The following is a 27,004-nucleotide window of genomic DNA, read 5'->3' as shown; positions in this document are numbered from 1 at the left end:
TTAAATAAAATACTATTTCATCACATTGTAAACATTGCGTTTTGTATTTAAAGATTTAAATATATAGAAATGGAAAGCAAGATCAGAAAACTTTTGTCATTATTTATCTCCAAATTTCTTTTTGATCACTCTAGATTGCATGTGATATTTCTTTTAACAGAAAAAGGTTACAAAAACAGAAAATTATTAAGTGTAAATTGAATGGTTTGTACTTTGTAGAGTTTTCATATGCATGCTAATTGATATATCATATATCATCGTTTCTAAATATATAAAAAATTATATTATAAAAAAAAGTTGCTTGGTTTTAGGTTCTGTTTTAGAAATCGTTAGGCGCTAGTCGGACAGTCGGAGTGGGCCTAGCGCCTAGCGAGAAAAATCAGAGATTAAACGGATATTAATCAGGGACTAGGTTTAGAGTTATTTTATTAAACTAATAATAAAATAAAAATATATAGTATTAAATATATGTATAATTTGTGTTTATTTTAAAATAAAATATCAAATAAAATAAAAAAGTTATATTATTGTCTTTAAAATTACGGTAAACACATAAAAATGTGATTTAAAAGAAAATTTATAATTTAAATTAAAAATTTGTATATTAGTTATTTTAAAACATCATAAATTCTTAATTTAAATGTCTAAACAAAAAAAAAAATACAGATGAACAATGGCCTCCATCTAAACTTGTGTCTCTAATCTCCTACGAATGAACCAACAAAGGAATTGCATAAACCTGAACTCATTGAAATGATTGAAGAGCCAGTGACGCATTCTCATAGTTCACAGGAATAAAAGAAAAAAACACATACGATATTGTGTACATTACAGAAACAATTTGTAACAAACTTTCATGATATTATATTAGTGTGCTATAATCGTATGTTACTTTCACAATGAAATCAAACCGAGAAAGATAAGGAAAGAAAGGTCAAACGAATTGGATGTTGCACTCTGATGATCTGGGGAGAGTCAGTAGATTAGCTCTCAAGAACTCAATGTTGTTGTCCACACCAACACCACTAAACCCTAAACCTTAAACTCTATCTCATGTGCTTGGCCTCTTGTTTATATTCCTATAAGGATTTGGTTTTGGCGTGTAATTTCCTTTTTACTTAACATTTTTTAATCCCATTTATACATAGTCATTTTTGCATAACTTTTGCTTTTCAGGTTAGTCTTTTTAGTCAAAAACCAAATACTTGGAAACCAAAAACTAAAATTTAAAGACCAAAAGCTAAAACCCAATTTAAAATCTCATTTCATTCATAACCTAAATATTTGAGAATATCTGGGAATTACTCAATGATGGCGTTGACTATATAATTTGTATATAAGACAATCAACAATGGAGGTGTTGAAAAAAATATTCAACAATTTAATAACTCCAATGCAGGTGTTGAAAAAAAAAAGAAAAACTGACGTGGATTAATTTCTGTTGAATTTATTCAACCGGTTGAATCAAAAAATTTGGGCCCCACAAACACATGCCGACATTCAATTTTCGTTTTTTTTTTGTTTTTTTGTTTTTTTTGTCGGAAAAAAGAAGAAATATATGAGAGAGACATGTGTCGTTTATTTATTTGACAGTAAGATTTTGGAGATGTTTTTCTTATCTTATCATTTCAAAATCAATTTTTATATAGTAAATAATTTTTTTATAAAATAATTTTTATATCAAAATTCATCATTTTAAAAACTCTATAAATAGAGACTTGGTTCATTTTATTCCGACACAAAAAAAAACCAACATTTCTACTATATTTTCAAATTCTTCTCTAATAAACTCTTGTTTATCTCTAATAAAATTAAATTAAAAAATAATAATGTAACTTTTATTAATTTTAAATTACTATAAATCTGTTGTTATGAAATTAAGTAAAAATGAAAATATAAAGTGAAAATAGTAGGATAAGGTGTTGAATTTTATTAAACAAAACTATTGGAGAGGTTAACATTCATTTAGATGTTGAATGATTAGGTGGAAAAAAGAGAAAATGATGTGGAGTGTTAAAAGTTGAGGTGGAGGGTGTTGAAAAAAAAAACCATTGTACATAGCCTAAAGTATTACATGCCAAACCTTACACGTCTATGTCTTTCACTATGGAGTAGAAAAGAACAATGATAGGAAGCAGAGCGGATCAAAATAATGTAAATCGTAAGATAAGATCGACGTATACATACATGCATGTGATGTGATGAGGACCACCACATTTGTGTCAAATCTCTTTAGAAAAATTGATTCTTGACAATGGTACAAACGAACAATCAAACAATCAAACATCATCATCAACTATTCTCAGATCTCTATATATCTACTACATACGCGCGTTCGTCTTCAGCTTTTGTCCAGGATTGACATTCTCAAAAGGAGAAAGATCTGATCAGGGAAGGATTGATCGATCAAGATCAGAAGCCGAGGTATGAACATTATGAGTTTGTGGTGATGTCGTTTGGGTTGACTAATGCGCCAGCAGCGTTTATGAGATTGATGAACAACGTGTTTCAGGAGTTTTTGGACGTGTCTGCCATCATTTTCATCGACGATATTTTGTATTATTCCAAGAGTCATGAGGAGCATGCAGTTCATTTGAGCGCAGTTATGGAGAAGCTGCGGGAGTAGAAATTGTATGCTAAGTTAAGCAAGTATAGTTTCTGGCAGCGTGAGATGGGTTTTTTGGGTCATATTGTTTCTGCAGAGGGGGTTTTTGTAGATCTGAAGAAAATTCAGGCTATCAGGGATTGACCTAGACCGTAGATTGCCACAGAAATCAAGAGTTTCCTTGGGTTGGCAGGTTATTACAGGAGATTTGTGCAGGGCTTTGCAAGCAAGGCACCTCTGATGACTAAGTTGACATGGAATGATGTTACTTTTGTTTGGTCACAGGAGTGCGAGGAGGGATTTGTAAGTCTGAAGGGGATGCTAACTACTACGCCAATGTTGGCTTTGCTAGAGCAGGGAGAACCCTATGTGGTTTATACAGATGCATCCAGAGTTTGTTTGGGGTGTGTGCTGATGTAGCATGGGAAGGTGATTGTCTACGTTTCACGGTAGTTGCGGAAGCATGAGGATAACTATCCTACTCTTGATTTGGAGATGGCTGCTGTAGTTTTTGCCCTGAAGATTTGGAGATCTTATCTTTATGGCGCAAAGGTACATGTGTTTATAGATCATAATAGCCTGAAGTATATATTTATTCAGCCCTAGCTGAATTTAAGGCAGAGGCGATGGATGAAGCTGGTGGCAGATTATGATCTGGAGATAGCCTATCACCCTAGTAGGGCTGACTTGGTTGCGGATGCTCTGAGTCGTAAGAGGGCAGCTTCGGCTCAGGAGCCGTTGAGTTTGGTGGCGGCTGTTTCTCAGGAGTCGTTGGGTTTGGTGGCGGCTGATAGAGCTGATCTTCTGAGCAGGGTGCGGTTGGCTCATGAGAAGGATTTGGGCTGGTGAATGCCTCTAAGGATGTTGATTCAGAGTATCAGGTCCCAACTAATGGTACCATTTTGGTGCACAGGCGGATTTGTGGGCCTAAGGATGAGGAGTTGAGGCAGGAGATCCTAAGAGAAGCTCATGCGAGCATGTTCTCTATTCATCTAGGAGCGACTAAGATGTACCATGATCTCAAGAGGTAATATCACTGGGTCAAAATGAAGCAGGATGTGGCTACTTAGGTCGCGAGGTGCGATGTTTGTCAGCTAGTGAAAGCTGAACGTTAGGTTCCAGGCGGTTTGCTGAAGAGTCTTCTCATTCCATAGTGGAAGTGGGATATGATCACGCTGGATTTTGTCGTTGGTTTTCCAATGTCTCGGACCTTTCATAGTATTTGGGTCATTGTGGACTGGTTGACTAAGTCGACACATTTTCTGGCCATTAAGAAGACTGATGGAGCAACTGTCTTTGCTAAGAAATATGTGAAGTAGATAGTCATGTTGCATGGTATGCCAGCGATTATTGTGTCTGATAGGGATTCCAAGTTCACCTCGGTGTTCTGGAGGCATTTCAGGCAGAGATGGGCAGTCCGAGAGGACGATCCAAATGTTGGAGGATTTTTTGAGGATATGTGTGTTGGATTGGGGTGGCCATTGGATAGTTCACAAGAGCTTGGTAGAGTTCGCTTACAACAACAACTACCATGCGAGTATTGGGATGGCTCCTTATGAGGCGTTGTATGGGAGGCCATGTCATACACCATTATGCTAGACTCAGGTGGGGGAAAGGAGATTCGGGTTCTCAAGCTGAGGAAGCTCAAAATCAGCAAGAGGAGTTATGCCAATAGGAGGAGGAGATATCTTAAGTTTCAGGTGGGAGATAGAGTGTACCTTAAGACGGTCATGTTGCGGGGTCTGAACTAGTCATTGACCAAGAATAAGTTGAGTCTTAGGTATATGGGTCCATTCCAAGTGATTGAGCGGGTAGAACTGATAGCATATAGACTGGAGTTGCCTGAGGTTATGCGTGTGTTCCACAAGGTTTTCCATGTGTCTATGTTGCGGAAGTGTCTCCATGAGGATGATCAGTTGTTGGCTAAGATTCATGAGAATCTTCAGTCTAACATGACTTTGGAGGTGAGACCAGTGAGGGTTCTCGAGAGGAGAATCAAGGAACTTCGGAAGAAGAAGATTCTTTTAATGAAAGTCCTACGGGACTGTGATGATGTGGAGGAGCAGACTTGGGAGCCAGTGGCGAGGATGTAGGCAAGGTTCAAGAAGTGGTTTGAGAAGCAGGTCGCGACTTGAACTTGTCTAGCTTGGTTCCAGTTGTAGTACGTGGTTGGAGTGGGAATGAAGTATTCCAGCCTATCTCTCTTGTTACTTGGTCGCTTAGGGGTGGTTGGTTGTGCGACTAAGTAACAAGATGAGGTGGTGTTCGGGGTACAAGTTTCTGCGAACCTGTTATTGAAAAAGAAACTTTCCTGAAATGGAATTTTTCTAAAGTGGAAAGTTCTAAAAATGGAAAGTTCTATGTGAGTTAGAATTTGTCCATTTTTAGTTGTTGTGAGCCTTGGAGGGGCTTGTGTTGCCTTTGTGGCGGGCTGTTTAGTCTTTGTGTGCCCGTGTGTAGCGGTCTTTCGAGACATTGGTTAGCCTTTGTGGTGCGCTGTTTAGCCATTGTGTGACCTTTGTGGCGGGCTGTTTTGCCAATTGTGTGGCCTTTTTGGCGCGCTGTTTACCCAATGTTTCCTGTTTAGGCGGTCCTTCAGGATGAGTGGTCTTCGTGATGGTCCTTCGGTACGTGTGGCTTGTTTAGGCAATACTTCGAGATGAGTGGTCTTCGTGACGGTCCTTCGGCACGAGTGGTACTTGTGATGGTCCTTCGGGACGAGTGGTCTTCGTTACGGTCTTTCGGGACAAGTGGTCTTCGTGACGGTCCTTCGGGATAAGTGGTCTTTGTGATGGTCCTGTTTAGGACATTTTTTGGCCTTGGTGGCGATCATGTTTAGGACATTAGTTTGGCCTTTGTGGCGGTCCTTTTTAGGACATTTGTTGGCCTTTGTGGCGGCCCTTGTGGCATGTTTATGATCCTTGTGTGGTCATCAGGTATCCCAGTGAGGGGATATGTGGTTGGTAGGACATTGTGTTGTTTTACGTGAACCACGGGAAGGAAACATTGTTAGGGATAGGACTCAGACGTGTTCAGAATTGTTTGCTCTAGGGACAGTTGGTCCCGAACGACTCTTGGGGGACTTTAGTTCTCCTAGTACTGTCATATTCTTAGACTTTGTGGCTTGTGAGTATGGTTGGTATATCGACTTCGGATGACGATCCGGAGGCGCGTTGTAGGATGGAAAACCGAGAGACGAATGTTGGACTTCCTTATATATTATGGCATGCGGGCTTAGGCTCGATGAGGAGCCAATGTTATGGCATGAAGGCTTCGCCCTGATGAAGAGCAAATAAAAAATCAAGGTTGAGACCTATGAGTAAAGGAAAGTCGAGAGCAAATAATGCATGGAACGTGAGTTATCGCCTAGAGGTGACCTTCGTAGATCGGTCAGAGGAGATGCGGGCCATGGAGACAGTTAAACGAGAGTCCTTGGCTGATGGTTGTTCGAGATTCGAGGACAAATATATGTTGGTGATGGACATGTGCCTCCTCGACTCTCTCTGCACCCTCCTAGCTGCCACAAACCTCCACCATAAGTGAGCATCGTCTACAAGGTTGTTGACCCCCTATGTCCACCCAAAACTCCTGAGAACATGTCAGAGATTGGAACTTATGTTCCACTCTCGTCTTCCATGCCTCCGCAGCAGTAGGATCAGTACCACTAGAGAACTGCTCTGTATCGATCATGCCCATCACCCTCAGCATGATCATGTAAAGGGAATGAACTCCTGCACCCGCAGCCACTGGCTGCTGCACCTCCGCCACCATAGGCGGCACTACCAGAGCTTGTGCTGGTACCATGCCGGAAACCGCTCCAGCACCCGCGCTAACAAGTCCACAATCACAACATCTCCACCGAGGGCCCCCACCTACTAGAACTCCCGCACCCGAAACTCTAGCATCACCAGCCAACCCGGCATCGACACCGCCCACTCTTACTCTATCGGCGCCTACGGTCCTATCGGTACCTTTACCTGCCACACTTACGGACCCCTCCTGGATGTCTCCAACTCATCTACGCCCTCCACTGACACACTCTGGTCCACAGTGTCATTAACTGTTGGGCCTCTGCCCCTACCACGCTCACATCTGCGTCCATGATCAGAAGCAACACCGACCATCTGCACTACCATGAACAGAAGGCTAAACAGACAATTAAACCATACAATAAAACATAACTTACAGTGGAATCACGTTGAAGGCTCGAAGAGGATATTAGGAACCCATGCCACATACAATTGACTAACTCACATATTAAATTAAAGCATGCAATTCCAAACACAAACAACAGAAACTTAGTGAACCCGTACCTAGAGCCGTAAGGGCTTCGATACCAAACTGAAACGACCCGACCAATTTTTTTTAATAAATTATTAAACTAGTGATACCCACTAACAACCTAACACCCAATCAAACCATTGCGAATAACATAAACGATACCATTAAACCAATAAACAATAAATCAATAACAGTAATAAAACAACCAACAATGTCATAAAACATTAAAACAACAACCTAGCAACATTCTAATGACTCAACTCTAGCAACCTAACAGAAACCAGACAATACATCAACGGGCCACTAGAACATCCTCCTTTTCATCGCCTTGATTCCACGATTACACTTTATCTTTACCTGCACCACAACACATATGAGATGCGTGAGTATTATCATAAATACGTAATTAGGCGATCCTCCCATCTATTGGGCTATACACACAAGTGAAAAGACAATCTCAATCAACATAAAAACAAGCAAACCATATAATATGCAACTCCGCGACCTTGCATCGACCGATGCACCACCATCGCGACCGATACACTCCTTTCATCGATCAATGTAATCCTCCAAATCCCTAGATGCATCGCCATCAAATCCCTAACTGCATCGACCGATGCACTCCTTGCATTGAACGATGCATTCGCGCAACACAGCACTGAACGCGAGCTCCTCCGTCTCCTATCTGCTCCAATACACCGAAAACAACCTTCAAGGGCCACAAAAATCACAAGGAACATCCACAAACAAGCCAATAACAACCAAAAATCAAACAAAACAATCATCAATTTGCTTAAATTAGCCATGGTCGCATACTCACCTTTGAGAATGACAAAAACTGGAGCTAATCTCACTAAAATAGCCTCCCAACAAGCTCCTAACACGTCCTAGCCTCATATCTCCACTCCACATGCAATATCTCACAAGAACAAGCACTCCAGTTTCCAAAAATCCTCAAAAACAGCTTCTCTCTATCTTTTCTCTCTAAAAATGACCAAAATAGGCCAAACTCATTGTCCTTCTCTTTAAATACCGACCTTAGGTTTTCCCTAAATTAAAACACAATAAAACGAGAGTTTAACTTAACTTGTCTCGCAAAACCTGACCATTCATTGACCAATACAACACCTGCATCGATCGATGCACATCCTAAACCAAGATTTCGGTTATCGGATGTTACAATTTAGACTTGGTTGTGGCTCTAAGGTTGGAGAACACAGTATGTTGCCAAAATTGAAGTTGGTACTTCATGTTCTTCAATCAAAGAAGGCATCACCTGCTCAATTGGTTTTGTGTCCACAATCATTGATGTTGTTTTAGTGAAGATTGTTGCTTGATATTGCGAAAATGAGCCAATAATCGTCTCATGAAATTAAGTCAATATGTGAAAGGAACTTGACTTATCTCACATAAGAACCAACAGAACCATCACCACTCAAACTCAACGACACCAATTCTAGCTTCTCTTTCTCCCTGTAATGAAGAATCTTGAAAAATACTTCAACCATTGATATCCAGCTGTATGGGTACCTTCAAATACATGCATCTCTGCTTACTTAACTAAGCTGTCGCAATTAACCAAGATCAGATTCTCATGATTCATGCGTCTGTTGAAATCGGATCGATGTTGTTGTGGAGATCCTTGCGCTTGTCGTCACTTGGTAGACCCATGATAAATTTTTACCGGGATCAAAAGAAAATGTAAACAATTGAAATAGGGGAAAAATAGATTGTATTCGTGTTATCTACTTATATAGGAGAATCGAACTTGGGTTTTGGGGTGTCAACATGTAGAAGAAAACAAATTTTCCTATTGAAATTTTAAGAATTTATATGCAAACTTTTGTTTTTCAGAATTTAACCTTGGTCAATTGAACCCTCTTCCTCTAAAGTAGGCCTCTCTTGTCGTCGTGTATCCAGATTGCTTATCACCATCAGAATCTGATCGAACCTTCCATCAAGAGAGTTAAATCGAGCTGTAATTTTTTTCTCGGACTAAGCCTTTGCCGCCACTACATCACTGACGGTCTTTGTTAGTTCCTCTACTCGTTATGTCAACTCCTCCACCGATTCGCGTAAATCTTCGTCGGTTTCTGAATCTGATTGGTTTGACATCTCTCCCGTCTGAATCGTCATCTTCGATCATTCACGGCACCAATTTGTTCTCTGTACTGCACCTTTTTGTTCATGTAATGTAACCAAAATTTTTGTTGTATTCATTACTTGCATAACAGTATTCAATTTTGTCCTTTGATCATAACCGTTTTATATTTCTTAATTCTTCCATTAATCTCTTGAATCAGTTCTGAAAAGAGATATATATTGATATGTTCATCTTTTTGAAGTTAAATACATTGAAATCTAAAATGATACCAAATTAAATGGACATTGAATAACAATTTTTAAAAATATTCTAAAATCTATCAAATAAATACTTAATACATTTTAATGTTTAAAATACCTAATTCAATAACAGCAGATTTTGATGTACTTTTTAAAATACCTAATTTAATAACATTCAATTTCAAAATGCATTAAATTTCTTTAAAATAGAGTGTTCAATAACACCCCTTAATTTTTTTTACCCGTGTTGACCCGCTAATGAGAGGTGTTAAAAAGGTTGACTAAAAAGTTGATTTAAAGGTTAATATAAGAAACGAAACACGGAATATATAAATCGTGTAATGGAATATTAACAAAGTACAAATTAAAGGTTCCACTCATACGTAACAGCAATATAGCATATAAGATAATCTTTAAAATTTTAGCAGAAAGGCTCAAGCCATGGCTTCATTCTGTGATATCAGAATTTCAATCAGCTTTTACACATGGTCGCTTAATTACAGATAATGTCATTGTTACTCATGAGCTTCTCCATTCACTGCGCACTAAGAAAATAAAGACTCCATTTATGGCCTTAAAGCTAGATATAGCAAAAGCCTTTGATAAAGTAGAATGGAAATACCTTGAAGCTATTATGAAGCGGCTTGGTTTTGCAGAGAAATGGTGCCAATGGATCATGAAGTGTATTACATCGGTTTCCTATTCAGTACTCATTAATGGATCACCTACTAAGGAAATCATTCCACAGAGAGGCCTGCGACAAGGTGACCCTCTATTGCCATACCTTTATTTGTTTTGTACAGAAGGCTTATCATCTCTTTTATCAGAGGCGGTCAAAGCAAATCACATTCATGGCTTTAAAGCGAGCAGGAATGGACCTGTTATTTCACATATGCTCTTTACTGATGATTCCCTTCTTTTTTGTAAGGCTGACGAAGAAGAATGTCGGAAAATTCTCTCCCTTGTCAAGATCTATGCTTCAGCTTCAGGTCAATATGTTAATTACCAAAAGTCAGCCATACTATTCGGTAAGAGTGTCAATCCTCTCGATCAACAAAATATCATCAACACCACGGGAATTACCAGAATAGGGGGCTTTGGAAGATACTTAGGGTTACCAGAAGCCATTGGAAGAAACAAAGCTAATGTTTTTGCATATATTTCTCAGAGGATGCAGTATAAACTGGAAATTTGGTACTCTAAGCTATTATCACCAGGAGGCAAAGAGGTGATGATCAAATTTGTTGCAATGGCCCTCCCAACATATACAATGTCCTGTTTTCTGCTTCTAAAAAAAATAATTTCTCAACTCACAGGACAAATAAGAAAGTTCCGGTGGTCTAATGTAAAAGATAAGCAGAAGATTCCATGGGTTGCATGGAAGAAGATCACTAAACTGAAGCAATACAGAGGATTGGGCTTTAGAGACCTTCATCACTTTAATATTGCATTGTTAGCAAAACAGTCTTGGCGCATGCTAAAGGAACCACATTCTCTACTATGAAGAGTCCTACAAGCTAAATATTTCTCAAAAAACGAAATGATGGATTCGAAATTAGGTTCTCGTCCTAGTCATGCTTGGAGAAGCATATTCCAGGGTATATTCAAGCAAGGACTAAAATGGAGGATTGGTAATGGTGACAAAGTCAGAACTTGGAATGATCCTTGGATTGACAATCCTCTCAGACCAGCTAGATGTCTTTGACAATACAAAGTCTGAACATTTTAAAGTCTCAGGTCTCATGAAGCCAAATTCAACACAATGGTGCCCAGAGCAACTAAAGAGGATGGTACACCCGGAGGATATCAGTCATATTCAAAACATCAGACCTCGAATCACTAAGGCCTCTAATATGCCTGTGTGGATTTTTACAAGACATGGTCAATACACTGTCAAATCTGGGTATCATAAAATTACCAAGGTAAGTACAGAAAACTCACCTTTGGTAAACAATATTTGGAAGTCAATCTGGGCATTAAATGTACCGCCTAAGATAAAACATTTTTGGTGGAAAGTTGTTCATAATGCTCTTCCAGTAGCTGAAAATATGGCTAAGAGGCGTATTAATATTGTGAAGGAATGCAGTTTCTGTGGTGAAGCACAAGAATCAATTGCTCATCTCCTTTTTCACTGCAGAGTAGCAAGAGAAATATGGGAATTGTCACCTATTAGCCTCCAACCAGTTCAGTTTGATCAAGAACAATCCCTTGTTAAAATCATCCAACTCTTGCTATCTGCTAAAAATGCAGATTCTCCAAAGGATTATTTGTTTCCATTCATTGGTTGGCGGCTTTGGAAAGCTCGTAAGGATCTTGTTTTTAATAACAAGAGATGGGCGATTCCAAACATTATAAGTCAAGCTATGATGGATCATAGGCTATGGAAAAAGGCTAATAATACTAAACTGCCTTGGCATGAAGTCCATCTGGATAAAAGGGGTCTAGAAAAATCTAGAACATAAACAATCCACAATCAGCCTCATCCATTTTATTGTTGCACAGACGGATCCAGGGTTGATGCTACTAGCAAAGCTGGAATTGGATTGATGTTCATATATTTTACCATGTTTCACCTTAGTATATTCACATCTTTTGCATGTTTTACTATCTAGTTTGGCCATTATTGAGTAGCTTTAGGACTGTTTATGCATTAGAGTAGATTTGCATTGCATTTGCATAGTTTCTTGCATAAACAAGTGATTTTGGATCCTAAGGAGTATGGAAGGATGCTGAAAAGGATTTGAGCTACCAAGTGAAGAGGATCAAGGAGATATGGCAGAGGGAACCAAGTCCGCGAGTCCACTCGACCACCACACTCGACCAGACACTCGACCGTGTGCTAGGAGGGACTCGATCGGTTGGAAGAAGCAGAAGAGGAGACCACTCGACCGAGCACCTGGTCGAGTTGACCGAGCCGCCTGGCTATTTTATCTTCTAGCCATTTTAGGGCTTCCCCTCTCCTCTAGATAAATCACGTGTACCTCATGGCCGCCCACAAGCAAGGGAGAGTCAGAAATATTATCTAGAACCTAGTATTTTCCCCTTTTGGGATATCTACTTTTTCCTTTCTTTTTGTTTTTAGATCTTTTAGCTACTTTGTACCAACAACCAAGAATCTTTTAATACTTGCTTGTTTCACAACTTTCTAAGTATTGAGTATTTGAGTTTGATTTCTTCTTCAATATTGTAGATATCTATCTCATCTTTCTAGTCATACAAGTTTCATCATTTTTTGGGTTTATGATTATGTTCATCATGTTTAATGATTGTGAGTGGTGCCTTAGGATCTTAAAGATGGATTAGGCTGGATAAAAGTTATGGGTTTTTAGATTGATCAAGCTTTATTGTTATAGATCTCTTCTAGATTAGATAGGCTCTATGCTGTTCTTATACTGAGTGGGTAAGAACATATCTTAAACTTCTTAGCATCACACCAATGTCTAAGTTGCTAGATAAGGCTAAGTCTAGAGATTATCATTAAGCATGCAAAGAGATTAGATGTTTTGTTTGATTTTTGACAATAGTGATCTGGGTTTTTATGCGTGCTTTTATATGTAATAGCTAGTGAGAGCTAGTCTATGGGTATCTAAGGTCCATTGTTACTACCATGAGAATGGAGTAACAAGTCTTGGAAGATCACTGTCTAGAGATTAGCTCACTGTTGATTGAGGTTTGTTGGTCAATCTAGATAACCATTGCTTAAGTCCAGCCCATGAATCCATCCTTAGGATCTTTCCTTGTTATTTGATTCTCTATTTTCAAGCTTTGTTATTAGTTCCTTGTTTGATTTACTTAGGTTTGCTCTGTTTTCATTGTTGCTCTGTCTTTATTTTACATCCGCACTCCAACTCGACCAACCACTCGATCGAGCATCTGATCGAGTGTCTGCTCGAGCTCCATCCAGAGCTTTTTATTTTAGTTCCTTTACATTCTGCATTTCATCATCATTAGTTGCTGGATAAAATCATTCATCATATTTGGCTTAACTTAGATAAGTAACCACATCCTAATTACTTGTATCACATCCATTATGGATTGATATCCTTTATGCTGCAACAACATAAGGGTAATTGAAACACCTTGCATCCACCTGTTCATCCATCATTTCTGCCATCATTTCTGCCATCATTCATCATCACAACCACAAAACAATATGTTTCAATTTGGCGTCGTTGCCATATGGGTGTTTGTTTGTGACATTTAGGATTCCTACAAGTCTATGATTAAGTTCTATTGTTCCTGTGATCACTACTGATTCGAATTCTTCATCTGCTTGGTTGTTTTGAATCTAAGGTACCTACTCGACATACAACTCGAGCCACCACTCGACCGTCTGCACGATCGAGTACCTGATCGAGTTACCACGCGGATTAAAAGAACCACTTGTCTCAGTCAGCTCGACCATCCACTCGAGCCATTGCTGGACCGAGTGTCTGCTCGAGTCGGTAATTATGTTTCCAAGCTGCATGTTCCATTATGTACCCACACAACATCAATCAGGATTCCAGGCTCAATTGTATCCCCCTACAGGATTCCAGACCTCACAAGCCCAAGAACCTGACTTAGGAGCTATGATGCAGCAATTTTTGTTTAGACAAGTAAATGGGCATATTGAGGACGCAAAGCAGTTTGCTGAGCTGAACCAAACGTTGGATTATTATTCTAATGACCTGAATAACAAGTTTGAGAGTCTAAACTCTAAGGAAACACACGATCAAAACCCAAGGGAGTTTACTGCTAAAGTTATTCATCTCTATGAGGAAGCTGTCACATAGGACAGTGCGATCAAGCTGGGGAGGATTCGTCACTAATTGAAGCCCAGAGTGAAAGTTTTACTCAGGAGACAAATGCAGAGAAACCACTCGACCAGGTGCTCGACCACACACACGATCGAATACATGATCGAGTGACTGATCGAGTTGTTCCCACAGAAGCTGTTAAGCCTGTCAAATACATTCCTCCTGCTTACAAACCTCCTTTGCCATTCCCAGGACGTTTCAAGGCACAAAAGCTGAAAGAATTTAGGGAAATAATTGAAAAGAGGGAAGTGATGGCTTTATAACAAGAGGAGATCATTGAAAAGAAGGAAGAGGAGAGAGGACCAGCTTTGGAACACTATGCTCCATATCCTCTCTATAAAGGCATGTTACTTGACATATCCACGCATAAGGCTCAGAATCAAGACATGAGAGATCAAGAGGAGATTGGGACAACTATTGTTCCAACAAAACTTGAAGATCCAAGTCCATTCAATCTACCTTGCTCCATCAGCTACCTACACTTCAACAAATGTTTGTGTGACTTGGGAGCATCTATCAGTCTAATGCCTTACTCTACAGCACAAAAGCTTGGGCATACTGAATTCAAGTCCACCAACCTTCACATAAGTCTAGCAGATGGATCAAACAAGGAGGTGGTTGGTAAACTGGAGAGCTTACTTGTCAAGATAGGGAAGGCTAGAATTCCCACTGATTTCATCATAATAAAGATGGATAAGGAGTTAGAGGATCCAATCTTGCTTGGGAGACCATTCCTTGCCACAGCAAGAGCAGTCATTGCTGTTAAGGAAGGGGTGATAAGGTTGAACATAGCTGAAAGTTTGACCATGAACTTTGATATTACAAATCCATCTAACCAACCAACCATTGGAGGTCAACCATTAAAGATTGAAGATAAGGCTGATTATGGGGTTTTGAAAGAAGAAGAGACTTCAAAAGCTAAGGTCTATTCTCATGGGGAATCAGTCCAACATCTCAAGGATTCAGTTCAAGTGTTAGCTGGTTTAGTGAAGGATCTTCAAGTTCAGTTCAACAAGAAGCCTGTTAAGAAAGCAAGGCCAAGGCTCAAGGTTAAGATTAAGCTAGGTTCAGGTGTTGTAACTGTTTTGACCAAGAACAAGGATCATGGTGATCAATTTGAACCAGGGGGGACTTCATCACCTCCTTGGTCTCCAAACCAAGCCTGAAAAGGCATCAAAAGTCAAGCTTAGTGACTTTAAACAAGCTCACTAGGGAGGAAGTCTATAAGGTATCTTTGTACATATTGTTTAGGGCTTTTGGTATTTTTAATCTATTGTTTTGATATTTTCATAGTTAACAAGGCAATGGAGTCTGATTAGAAGAGGAAAAGAAGGCTCGCATGCCAACTCGACCACCCCACTCGACTGAGCACTCGACCGAGTACCAGTCGATGGCTATAGTCGAGTTGCCTCCTTCTCCACCTCCAAATCCAAATCCAAGCTCCAGCTACACCTTTGACAGTATGAATGAGGATGTAGACACTTTCTTCCACAACCAATAAGGTACCAACATCACCACTTCATTGTAAATACCATTTCATCTCATGTTTAGTTTTCTTTTCAATCTTGAATCCTCTTACAAATTTTTCTTACACAAGGGACTGTGTAATTTAAGTTTGGGGAGGGTTTGAGATAGCATTTGACATTGTTTTCTATTTTCTTATTTCAAATTTTTAGCACAATCATGTTAGTATTTGCATTTCATCTAAGGCATAGAAAAGACCAAAAAATTTGAAACATTTTCACAAAAATTCTTAAAAAACAGAGTGTTCATGTAGTTTGCATTGCATATTAGGAACTTGTTAGGACTGTCTCATGCTGCATTAGGGGTCAATGATGAGTTTAGCCTTGTAAACTTGTTTGAATTCACTAAACTAGGATCAATGCCCAAGTTAATAGTACTTTGATGCTAGTTGAGTAGCTATAGCATAAGATTGAACCAAGTCTAGAATTCCTATATTGCATTCTGTCTATACTAAAGCATGTTGTGATATGAAACCATTTCCTAATTATAAGAACCTAATATTGACTTTTAAATATCAGTTTGTGCATTGCTTTAAACTCATGGATACTTTACACATATTTGGATCATCTTTCCCATTTTTACCACTCTTGTTGATCCAAGTAGCTGATTTCATTATTGAATCAGTTTCTCCTACCCATAACCAACCCTTCTTTCAAGTCATGTTATATCTTGTATGTGTGAGGCCTATTTTAGGATTGAGCTTGGTAGAAAGTGTTAGGTTTGAACTGACAAGAATAAAATCTTGTGTAGTTCTAGTTTGCATTTTTCAAACTAGATAGGACTAGGAGGTTTAAATTCTGGGTTGGGACTTGGTATGTTTAAAAAACAGAGAACAAAATAGGGAAAAGAGAAAGAAAATGGTAGAGTCTTTAGGAGAGGAATGTGTTTAAGTAAATATAAGCTCTAGTGAAAGAATGGGAAGTATGAAATTGTTAAAGATGGTTCTGTTCAAAGAAAAAGGAAGAAAGAAAAGAAGAGTTTAGCAAAAAGCTTTTATGTCTTAAGAATTGAGAAGAAAAATAAATCATAGCAAATAAGAAAGAAACTCCATTCCACTAGATGATTCAAATAAGAAACCTCTCCTATGACTTAGAAACAAAAGAGAAAAGGGTATTTGAGAAAAGATGAAGTTAAAGGGTAGAACTAGGACATTATGAGAATAGAATGATAGGAAAAAACACTTTGGGTACCTTTGGGTAGACAAGGTTTTGTTCTTGTATGTGTCTAAGTGATCTTACCTTTAGCCTTCTTCTAAAGCTCAATCCACTTTTTGTGAGCCCCACTCAAAAGAGAGACAATTTTTGTCTCTAAACCCTTATTACCAAGCCAAATGAGTTTAAGCATTGCATGAGTTGATTCATATTCTTGTTTAATGAATGTTAAAGGAAATGGTTGACTTGAATGCATGTGGAAGTCTAAGGTTTGAATCAGTTAAGGTTGTGAAAGGCTTGTCTAAAATTTTTTAAGTACAGCTCATTCAACTTGCATCCTATTACTAGTAACTTGGACATTGATTCTAGCTAGCTTATTAGCAAGTTTTAGGTGCTGAGATCCCACTTCCAAACCTCATTCTCCTTCTTATGTCTTGTTTATTTGCTTGAGGGCAAGCTAAGACTAAGTTTGGGGGTGTTGATGTTCATATATTTTACCATGTTTCACCTTAGTATATTCACATCTTTTGCATGTTTTACTATCTAGTTTGGCCATTATTTAGTAGCTTTAGGACTGTTTATGCATTAGAGTAGATTTGCATTGCATTTGCATAGTTTCTTGCATAAACAGGTGATTTTGGATCCTAAGGAGTATGGAAGGATGCTGAGAAGGATTTGAGCTACCAAGTGAAGAGGATCAAGGAGATATGGCAGAGGGAACCAAGTCCGCGAGTCCACTCGACCACCACACTCGACCGTGTGCTAGGAGGGACTCGATCGGTTGGAAGAAGCAGAAGAGGAGACCACTCGACCATGTACTCGACCGAGCATCTGGTCGAGTTGACCGAGCCGCCTGACTATTTTGTCTTCTAGCCATTTTAGGGCTTCCCCTCTCTCCTTTATAAATCACTTGTACCTCATGGCCGCCCACAAGCGAGGGAGAGTCAGAAATATTATCTAGAACCTAGTATTTTCCCTTTTGGGATATCTACTTTTTCCTTTCTTTTTGTTTTTAGATCTTTTAGCTACTTTGTACCAAAAACCAAGAATCTTTTGATACTTGCTTGTTTCACAACTTTCTAAGTATTGAGTATTTGAGTTTGATTTCTTCTTCAATATTGTAGATATCTATCTCATCTTTCTAGTCATGCAAGTTTCATCATTTTCTGGGTTTATGATTATGTTCATCATATTTAGTGATTGTGAGTAGTGTCTTAGGATCTTAAGGATGGATTAGGTTGGGTAAAAGTTATGGGCTTTTAGATTGATCAAGCTTTATTGTTATAGATCTCTTCTAGATTAGATAGGCTCTATGTTGTTCTTATACTGAGTGGGTAAGAACAGATCTTAAGCTTCTTAGCATCACACCAATGTCTAAGTTGCTAGATAAGGCTAAGTCTAGAGATTATCATTAAGCATGCTAAGAGATTAGATGTTTTGTTTGATTTTTGACAATAGTGATCTGGGTTTTTATGTCTGCTTTTATATGTAATAGCTAGTGAGAGCTAGTCTATGAGTATCTAAGCTCCATTGTTACTACCATGAGAATGGAGTAGCTAGTCTTGGAAGATCACTGTCTAGAGATTAGCTCACTGTTGATTGAGGTTTATTGGTCAATCTAGATAACCATTGCTTAAGCCCAGCCCATGAATCCATCCTTAGGACCTTTCCTTGTTATTTGATTCTCTATTTTCAAGCTTTGTTATTAGTTCCTTGTTTGATTTACTTAGGTTTGCTCTGTTTTCATTGTTGCTCTGTCTTTATTTTACATCCGCACTCTAACTCGACCAACCACTCGATCGAGCATCCGATCGAGTGTCTGCTCAAGCTCCATCCAGAGCTTTTTATTTTAGTTCCTTTACATTCTGCATTTCATCATCATTAGTTGCTGGATAAAATCATTCATCATATTTGGCTTAACTTAGATAAGTAACCACATCCTAATTACTTGCATCACATCCATTATGGATTGATATCCTTTATGCTGCAACAACATAAGGGTAATTGAAACACCTTGCATCCACCTGTTCATCCATCATCTCTACCATCATTCATCATCACAACCACAAAAGAATATGTTTCATGGATGGTCTCTTCATAACGCACAGGGCAAATGCATCCTCAAAGGTTCTTCAGCCATAGAACCTACATGCTCACCACTTGAAACGGAGGTTATTGCGCTAAGGGAGGCTCTCATTCAGGTCAAACGCCTTAACTATCAACCAGTAACTTTCTGTGGGGATTCAAGAGTACTTTACAAGTATCTGGAGCAATATAAAAGAGAAGACCGGAAGCCAGCGGACATTGCAGTGATTCAAACATATTTGGAGGATATATTGGCTTTCACTAATGCCTCGCATCGTTTTCTTTACATCAATAGAATGATAATGATATAGCTGATAGATTAGCTAAAACTGCTAGAATAGTGAATTCTCCTTTTACTATCTTTTGAGACTATTAATGTTAGTTAAAAACTCTTGTACAAAGCTTTTACTTAATGTTATGGCTGACAAAAAAAACTCATACGTAACGGCTCTATATATATAAACAAAAATAAATCCTCGAAACCCTTTCATAGCTACACTACACGTAAGAAGATTCTTTCGTAATTCATTCTCTTAACGACAAATACAATAAAATTTCTTTAAATTCTTTACATATGAGACAACATAACAATAAAATTACGTTTTGGTTATCCAGAAAATATTATAACTTGAATCGTACTAAAGGATAATTATATATGAACGTAACCACTCTAAAGGTCAGGTCCTACAAAAGCTAAATTAACATCTCTTAATATAATAGGCAATGGTCTACTTAATTACTACGAAGAAAACAATATATAGATTAGAAGTTTATTTACAGTGGTTTTTTTTTTTTTTTTTTGAAACTTAAATGGTTATAGTGGTTGAGGTCAAAATATCTGCTTGGTACTGTTAATAAAATCCCCCTTGATTATTTACTATTCATATGTTATAATATTTGTAGTAGATAGGATCAACAGAAATTTTCAGTTGATTTTAAAGTTGAACCCATAAAATGAACGAGGCTACCAATTTTTTTTTTTTGTTGCTGTTTTGTTATTTTATTTTAAACACTCTCGAGCAATCCATTCTAAGTTCTAAAATACTTCTCATCTACCAAATGAGAGTTTTTTTGTTTTTTTTTCAACAAACTACCAAATGAGAGTTTATAGCTTTGTCTTTGACTCTTTGTGTATAGAACTGATAGGCTACACCATTGACTATTCTTTTAACCCGTAAAATGCATGGTATTGATCTTGTTTTCACATATTCTTGAACGTAAAGAGGAACTGTTTGTAATTTGGACGACCAAGTTGACGATTAAACAAAAAATTTGTTGTCTTCCAAATTAAATGTCTTGAACTTTTGGTGTTGAGACAAATAAAAAATGTAAATCTTCGTCCTTTGTAATAGTTTTTATTTGGGCTTTTGAGTGTTGGAAGAGCATCCCGAGTAAATCTTAATGTCACTCTGGCATTCAAATTAAAATTCATAAGATCCATGAAAACACATAATTATAAGAATCTGAAAATCCGAATAGCTCAAATTAAATCCGTGTTGATGCCAAGTCAAATCATTACAGAAATTTTAATATATTTGGAGTAAATATCTCTCATACTAAAGTTAATTAATCGATAGAATTTAGCTGTAAAATAGTGCATGCAGCGAAATTTAATGATGGTTAGTTATTTCTTGTAAATTGCCTAGGGTTTAGATATATGACAATAAATCAATAATGTAGGATTGGCAAAATATAGCTGACTAACAAAATAACTACAAATTAATGTAGTAAAATTTTGTCTAGCTAGTTGAAATCTGTGAATGGAGGAATCCAAGAGAAAAAAAAAAAAAACTAAAATAACTAGGTAATAGATTAATATTGTAAAGTAACTAAATTAACATCAATGATAGAATGTGCCGACTACTAAAATTATGTGTTCCATATGAAAATATTAAGAAAATTTCCTAGATATTAACTTTGTCAAATATATGCAATTATTATGTATCATAAAAAGTAGGCTGTCAATCCGAAACAAATTTTGTGTCCTTCACATCTCGTACTATATTATTCATCATACTGGAAAAATTACATTGTTTGGGTGGGGAAATTTTATGGATACGGGTAATTGTCAAAGTATGTGGGATAAACTATCCGAATAACCCACATATAGTTTTACAAATATAAAAAAGATAACAAAAAATAATTATTTGTTTCAACAATTATTTCACAAAACTTATTTATTCCACTAATAATAATTCTGTCTTTTTTTTTTCTCAACAAACCTTTAGCCAAAAAAAAAAAAAAAAAAACAAACTCAGGATTACGTTACTTTTATTCTTGTTTTCAGCTAAAATTCAGCAAATCTTCCAACACATGTTAGAGTAGACCTTATAAGTCAGTTAACCAAATGCCAAAGACTCTTTTTTTTTTTTTCCTTTGGAGTTGAATGTCATAGTTATTGTCATAGTTATTATTACCAGATAAACAAATTTATTTATTTATGTCAATTTATTACTAATATTATTCATTTATTTTTCCTCTATATTTAAAAGCAAAATGAAGAAAATGCTTTATTATTGACATTTTAAAAAATAAATAAGAAGAAGAGAAGAAAGAAGAAAGAAGAAAGAAGATGCTTTTCTTTTGGAGCTTTATGCTGCAGCAACGTTCTTTAAAATTGTTGACACATTTAACGAAGAGACTGACTCTCTCTCTCTCTCTCTCTCTCTCTCTCTCTCTCTGTTTAAACAAATAAAACAAATAAAACACCATTTTTTCCTTTTCTTTCTCAGCTCAGCCACCACTGACCTCATCGCCTTTTTTTTTTTTTCTCACTACAACCACCGTGAAACCAAACCGTAGGGTTCCGATTACTCCCAACAACAGTTTCCAAATCCAAACACCTTCTTAGTAATAATAATAAAACTCGATTCCAGATCTCCATTACCGACAACAATCGCATGTCCAAACACTTCTAAACTTAACGAAAACAACTGAGAAAAGCTTCGTTTTCCACTTCCAGATTTCGTTTCCACAACCTACATTTCTCCGATGTAAGCTTTTTTATTCTCTTGTTCTGTTCTGTCATGGTGTCGTCTCTGTGTTTGTGTGTGTTCTTGACTTAATTTCAAAACTCGATTACAGTGGTTACTGATGTTTTTGTAGAGTTCATTACTAATTCTTTTTTTCTTCTATTTTGTCTTCGATTTAGTGTGTCGGCAAGTTCATTTTACCTTGTTGTTTTTCCTAATTTAGTAACCTGCTTTTTAGAACGATGCAGCCTTCTCAGATTACCTTATCTTTTTTTTCCTCATTCTGCAAAAAAAAAAAAAGAAAACAATTTCATCATGTTACTTTCTCTCTTTTACCTTCTTCTTATTAAATCTCACTTAACAATCATTATCAGATTTACCCGATCTGATTCGCTTCAATCCGATACATTGACTTCGTGTTTTTGGTCCTATAAGTATTAAGTTTAGTTTTGAAGACTATTTAGCTCACTCTGCTTTGTTAATGGCAATGTTTTTAACACTATTTATTGTGAATAAACTTATATAGACTGCGATGGACCGACGAAGCTGGCCGTGGAAGAAAAAGGGGTCTGATAAATCAATCTTAGTGATTGATTCTGCTTCAGCTGATGCTTCTCATTCTCAGATTGAAAAGGTATGTGATTTTGCTTGTTCTGAGTTAGGCTTTAATCAATTTGATGCAATGGTTTTGGTTTTGTTTGTTTTTGGGAACAGGAATCAGTTAAGAAGCCAAAGTATGTTCAGATTTCTGTGGAGCAGTATACACATTTCACTGGTTTGGAAGAACAAGTAAAGACATACGATGTTCAGATTAAATCTTATGAGAAACAAGTTGAGACTTACGAGGAGCGGGTTAAGGATTTCGAAGAACAGATTGATGCGTATGATGAGAAGGTTCATGAGTGTGAAGAACAGGTGCAGAGACTGAACGAAGATGTCGAGGATTTGAATGAAAAGCTCTCTGCTGCTAATGAGGAAATAACTACAAAGGAGGCCTTAGTAAAGCAACACTCCAAGGTTGCTGAAGATGCTGTCTCAGGTATATTACTAACTTCTTCTTTTTTTAATCTTACTACCAGTGAATGTTTATGTTGCAATCTAGAGTAAAGTGTTATAGCTTTTTGTTGTTGCTTCAGGTTGGGAAAAAGCTGATGCGGAAGCTTTGACATTGAAAAATACACTGGAGACTGTTACTCTCTCGAAACTTACAGCTGAAGACCGTGCAGCACATTTAGATGGTGCGTTGAAAGAGTGTATGAGACAGATACGGAACTTGAAGAAAGACCATGAAGTGAAACTGCATGATGTTGCTTTAAGCAAGACCAAGCAGATTGAAAAAATAACAATGGAGTTTGAAAAGAGGATGTGTGACTATGAACAGGAGCTGCTAAGGTCTGCAGCGGATAGTGATGCCTTATCGAGAACTTTACAGGAGCGGTCCAACATGCTAGTTAAAATCAGTGAGGAGAAGTCACGAGCTGATGCTGAAATAGAGACCCTGAAGAGCAATCTAGAAATGTGCGAAAGAGAAATAAAATCTCTCAAGTACGAAGTCCATGTAGTTTCTAAAGAGCTGGAGATACGTAATGAAGAAAAGAACATGTGTATTAGATCTGCAGAATCTGCCAACAAGCAACACTTGGAAGGGGTAAAGAAAATAGCAAAGTTGGAAGGAGAATGCCAGAGACTGAGAAGTCTTGTGAGAAAGAAGTTGCCAGGCCCAGCTGCACTTGCTCAAATGAAGCTTGAGGTTGAGAACTTAGGCAGGGATAGTGGTGATGCCAGGCAAAAGAGGTCTCCCGTGAAGGTTTCTAGTCCATGCAAGTCACCGGGGGGATACTCATCAACAGGGTCTGAATTTTCTCTCGACAGTTCACAGAAATTCCAAAAGGAAAATGAATTTCTAACAGAACGTTTACTTGCGATGGAAGAAGAGACGAAGATGCTGAAAGAAGCCTTGGCAAAGCGGAACAGTGAGTTGTTGGAGTCACGGGATCTTTGTGCTCAGAGCACTAGTAAGCTTCAGACCTTAGAAGCTCAACTGCAGCAAAATAACTCTCAGAAGTCCTCACTTGAAGTGTGTCCAAATCTGAATACGAGCAATCCATCAAGCTCAATCTCTGTTTCTGAAGATGGGAATGACGATTCTGGTAGCTGCAGTGGATCTTTGTCGACAAATCCATCATTACAGACAAAGAAGGAGAAGGAGATGGCGGCTTTGGAGAGGGTTGAAAGTGTTAGTAGTCATGTAGAGCTTATGGATGATTTTCTTGAAATGGAGAAATTAGCTTGTTTGCCAAATCAACCTAGCAGTAATGGTAGTATGGATTCCAAGGATTGTTCAGTTGATCAAAAGCCAGAACAGGTGACTCTTGACGCTCATACCGAACTTGAGGAGTCCGATAGAGGTAGTCCGGCGGCAGTGATGGAATTTAGATCGAGGTTATCAAAGGTAGTTGAATCTGTATCTACTGATGCTGACCTCCAAAAGATAGTTGCGGATATAAATTGCATTTTGCAAGATGTGAATGCTTGTATGGACCAGGAAAAGCCTTCTGAGGTGCAGGTTCATCCTGAAGAAGTGTCAGATTTATGTCCAGAACAAAATCTGGTTGAAGATTGTCATTTGGCTGAACAAAAGCTGCAGAGTATTATTCACCAAGATTTGAAAAATGCAGTGTCTCGGATTCATGATTTTGTTTTGTTGCTTAGAAATGAGGTCAGGGCAGGTCATCAGGACACAGCCATTGAAGGAAATGATTTTGTTGAACTGATCGAGGGCTTCTCCGTCACGTTTAACCATGTTTTAAGCGGTGACAAAACTTTGGACAATTTTGTTTCGAATCTTGCTAATGTCTTAAACGAGGCTATGGAGCTAAAGGTAAATTTTAGGGGTCTTGCTTCCTCTGAGGTTGAAACGCTGAGTCCAGATTGCATAGACAAGGTTGCATTACCGGAGAGCAAGGTTGTTGATAAAGATTCATCTCAAGAAATATATCAAAATGGATGTGTTCACAACGAGCCAGGGGTACCATGCGATGAAAACAGAGTTTTGGGGTATGAGACAGACTCCAAATTACAGGAAATAGAAGAGCTGAAATCAGAAAAAGAAAAGATGGCAATGGGTATTGAGGAGCTGAAGTTTCAGTTACAAGAATCTGAGCAGCTGTTAGCTGACATTAGATCACAGTGTGATTATGCTCAGAGGTCAAACAACTTGGCAGATACGCAACTCAGATGTATGACTGAGTCATATAGATCTCTTGAATCACGTGCAGCTGATTTAGAGATCGATGTGAATCAGCTTAAGGAGACAATACGGAAGTTGGAGAACGAGCTTGAGGATGAAAAGAGAAACCACCAAGAAGCCATTGTCAGGTGCCATGAACTCGAAGAACATATTCAAAGGTGAGTAGTAGTATCAGCTTTACCTGAATATAAGATCAGCCTGGATTTACTTACTGCTTTTTACATGTCTATATTTTCACTTTTTCTCAGCAACAGACACACTTCTTTAGTTGCTGAGGATGACGAAGAAGCTGATATAAAGGGCAAACAGGTAATGTTTTCGCAACGCTTCTCAGACTCTTATTCAATGGCGACCATGTTTGCTTCTAATATTTCAGCTTTATAGACTTGGCTATTTTCTGCATTTCATTTTGTAGCTCTAGATTGTCCAAGTGAATTTGCACCGAAGCTCATTGCTCATTGTGTCATATTCTTATTCAATGCTCATTGTTCACCATACTACATGCAATCAGTTTAGGTGCATGTACTAATCCAATCACAGACACAAAAACAAACACATGCATACATATCTATAGACTTTGCATGCATTGATTCCTGAATCCTTAGGAATCTGAAGGGTAAAAGAAACTAACATGAAAATATGACACAGGAGAGAGAGCTATCGGCAGCAGCTGAGAAGTTAGCGGAGTGTCAAGAAACCATATTTGTGTTGGGGAAGCAGCTGAAATCATTTCGGCCACAACCTGAACAAGTGAGGTCACCACAAAGACAAAATGAGTCCTATTCGGAGGAGGAACTAGGCAACACCACTACCTCGGTCCCCAAGAACTACACCGCAGAAGTGGAAGGAGATTCAGCTGAGACTTGTGTTAACGAGGTCCCCAGATATATGGAGTCACCAAAATGCCCTTCTGATTCAGAGACTAGCGATACAATGACATCGCCATCAAGAGTGGGTTCAAGGCTATCAAGGTCAGGTTCATCTGGCAATCCAACCCCAGAGAAAGCCTCTAGAGGAATCAGCAGGTTCTTCTCGTCCAAATCAGGATATTAAGCCTTAAACAAATAAAAGATGGAAGAAGCTGTGTGTATGTGTACATTGATGAAATTTGTTGTGTGGGATTTTTTTGTTACTTACTTCCTTATCAAACGACATGAGCATTTTAAAATTGATGTTTTGTTATTGAATCAATCAAGAATGTAATATTGCATCAACTTAACCTATTAATCAATTACCCACATTTCACTTATGCAAATCAAGACCTATGAAATTAATCTTTTTGTTAGTCTGTTAGTTATAGGTGATTAGGCCAATAACCAAAATACAAAATGACATTAAAATAGTACAATAAAGCTAAATGGATGAAATTAACCATACATTTGTAACATTAATTTATACGAGCTAGCATGAGAGAAAATTTACCTTTTGTTCTTCTTATTCACACACATAATAAGAACATATTTATTAGTCTTAGAAGAAGTTTATTTTATTCGTCTCATAATTTTTTGTTGTTGCTTTTGATATCATAACGGTTCTAATGTAATAAGACGGTAGCTATATGTGTTTCTTTTCTTTTTCTTTTGCATATGGCTTTTTTGAACTTTTTGAAATGTACAAAATACGCAAGAAAGGGATTTTGATTGAGATTGCCCTCTATTTATTAGAAGAACATATAGAATGATATTATTGCCTTGTATCAATTCTATTAAATCAACACTACATATTCATTTAAAGTCATTTTGGTACCTTTTCGAAATTAAAATTATGTCATATGCAAAACAAAAAGTATGTTAATGTAAAATTGTGAACTTAAATAATTTGCAAAACAAAAAGTATTAGCAATTACTTCCTTTTATCCTTTAACTTGTTCTCGGTTAGTTATTCAATATTATTCAATTGCAAAAGTTATTTCCACATCACTTGATATTATCTTTACAATTTTCGAGTTTCAAATAACACCAATATTTTCAACTAACATCCTAAAAAAATATAAT

The 27,004-nt window shown here is 37.6% G+C and overlaps 1 protein-coding gene and 1 long non-coding RNA gene across 3 annotated transcripts; one reads left to right on the top strand and one right to left on the bottom strand.

The window, feature by feature from the left end:
- Nucleotides 1-2,231: 2,231 nt before the first annotated feature.
- Nucleotides 2,232-7,571, bottom strand: LOC147947682 (uncharacterized). The gene is made up of 4 exons (XR_015594422.1): nucleotides 7,369-7,571; nucleotides 5,983-7,243; nucleotides 4,324-5,883; nucleotides 2,232-4,239 (listed from the first exon to the last, which is right to left on the bottom strand). It is a non-coding gene; the product is annotated as an uncharacterized LOC147947682 (long non-coding RNA).
- Nucleotides 7,572-21,288: 13,717 nt separating this feature from the next.
- LOC104777704 (filament-like plant protein 6) lies at nucleotides 21,289-26,224 on the top strand. 2 transcript variants are annotated; one of them, XM_087506780.1, is made up of 6 exons: nucleotides 21,289-21,781; nucleotides 22,287-22,394; nucleotides 22,475-22,799; nucleotides 22,897-25,168; nucleotides 25,259-25,319; nucleotides 25,659-26,224. In XM_087506780.1, exons 2-6 carry the CDS (start codon nucleotides 22,293-22,295, stop codon nucleotides 26,061-26,063), a joined length of 3,165 nt encoding a protein of 1,054 aa, XP_087362906.1. In that variant the 5' UTR covers nucleotides 21,289-21,781; nucleotides 22,287-22,292; the 3' UTR covers nucleotides 26,064-26,224. The 2 variants fall into 2 exon arrangements, with proteins under 2 accessions (XP_087362906.1, XP_087362907.1); XM_087506781.1 differs by having other exon boundaries at nucleotides 21,301-21,781; nucleotides 25,265-25,319.
- Nucleotides 26,225-27,004: the final 780 nt, after the last annotated feature.

Source organism: Camelina sativa, chromosome 3 (genome assembly GCF_030686135.1).
Source record: "Camelina sativa cultivar CO46 ecotype springtype chromosome 3, ASM3068613v1".
In the NCBI taxonomy this organism is placed as follows: domain Eukaryota; kingdom Viridiplantae; phylum Streptophyta; class Magnoliopsida; order Brassicales; family Brassicaceae; genus Camelina; species Camelina sativa.
The sequence above is the reverse complement of the archived record's forward strand: the minus strand, read 5'-3'. Positions and strand labels throughout refer to the sequence as shown.

Bases quoted from the DNA above. Each gene is read 5' to 3' on its own strand.
- LOC104777704 (XM_087506780.1), top strand. From the start codon at position 22,293: ATGGACCGACGAAGCTGGCCGTGGAAGAAAAAGGGGTCTGATAAATCA. The intron at 25,169-25,258 runs GTGAGTAGTAGT...ACTTTTTCTCAG, and splicing joins CTCGAAGAACATATTCAAAG to CAACAGACACACTTCTTTAG. The intron at 25,320-25,658 runs GTAATGTTTTCG...AATATGACACAG, and splicing joins CTGATATAAAGGGCAAACAG to GAGAGAGAGCTATCGGCAGC.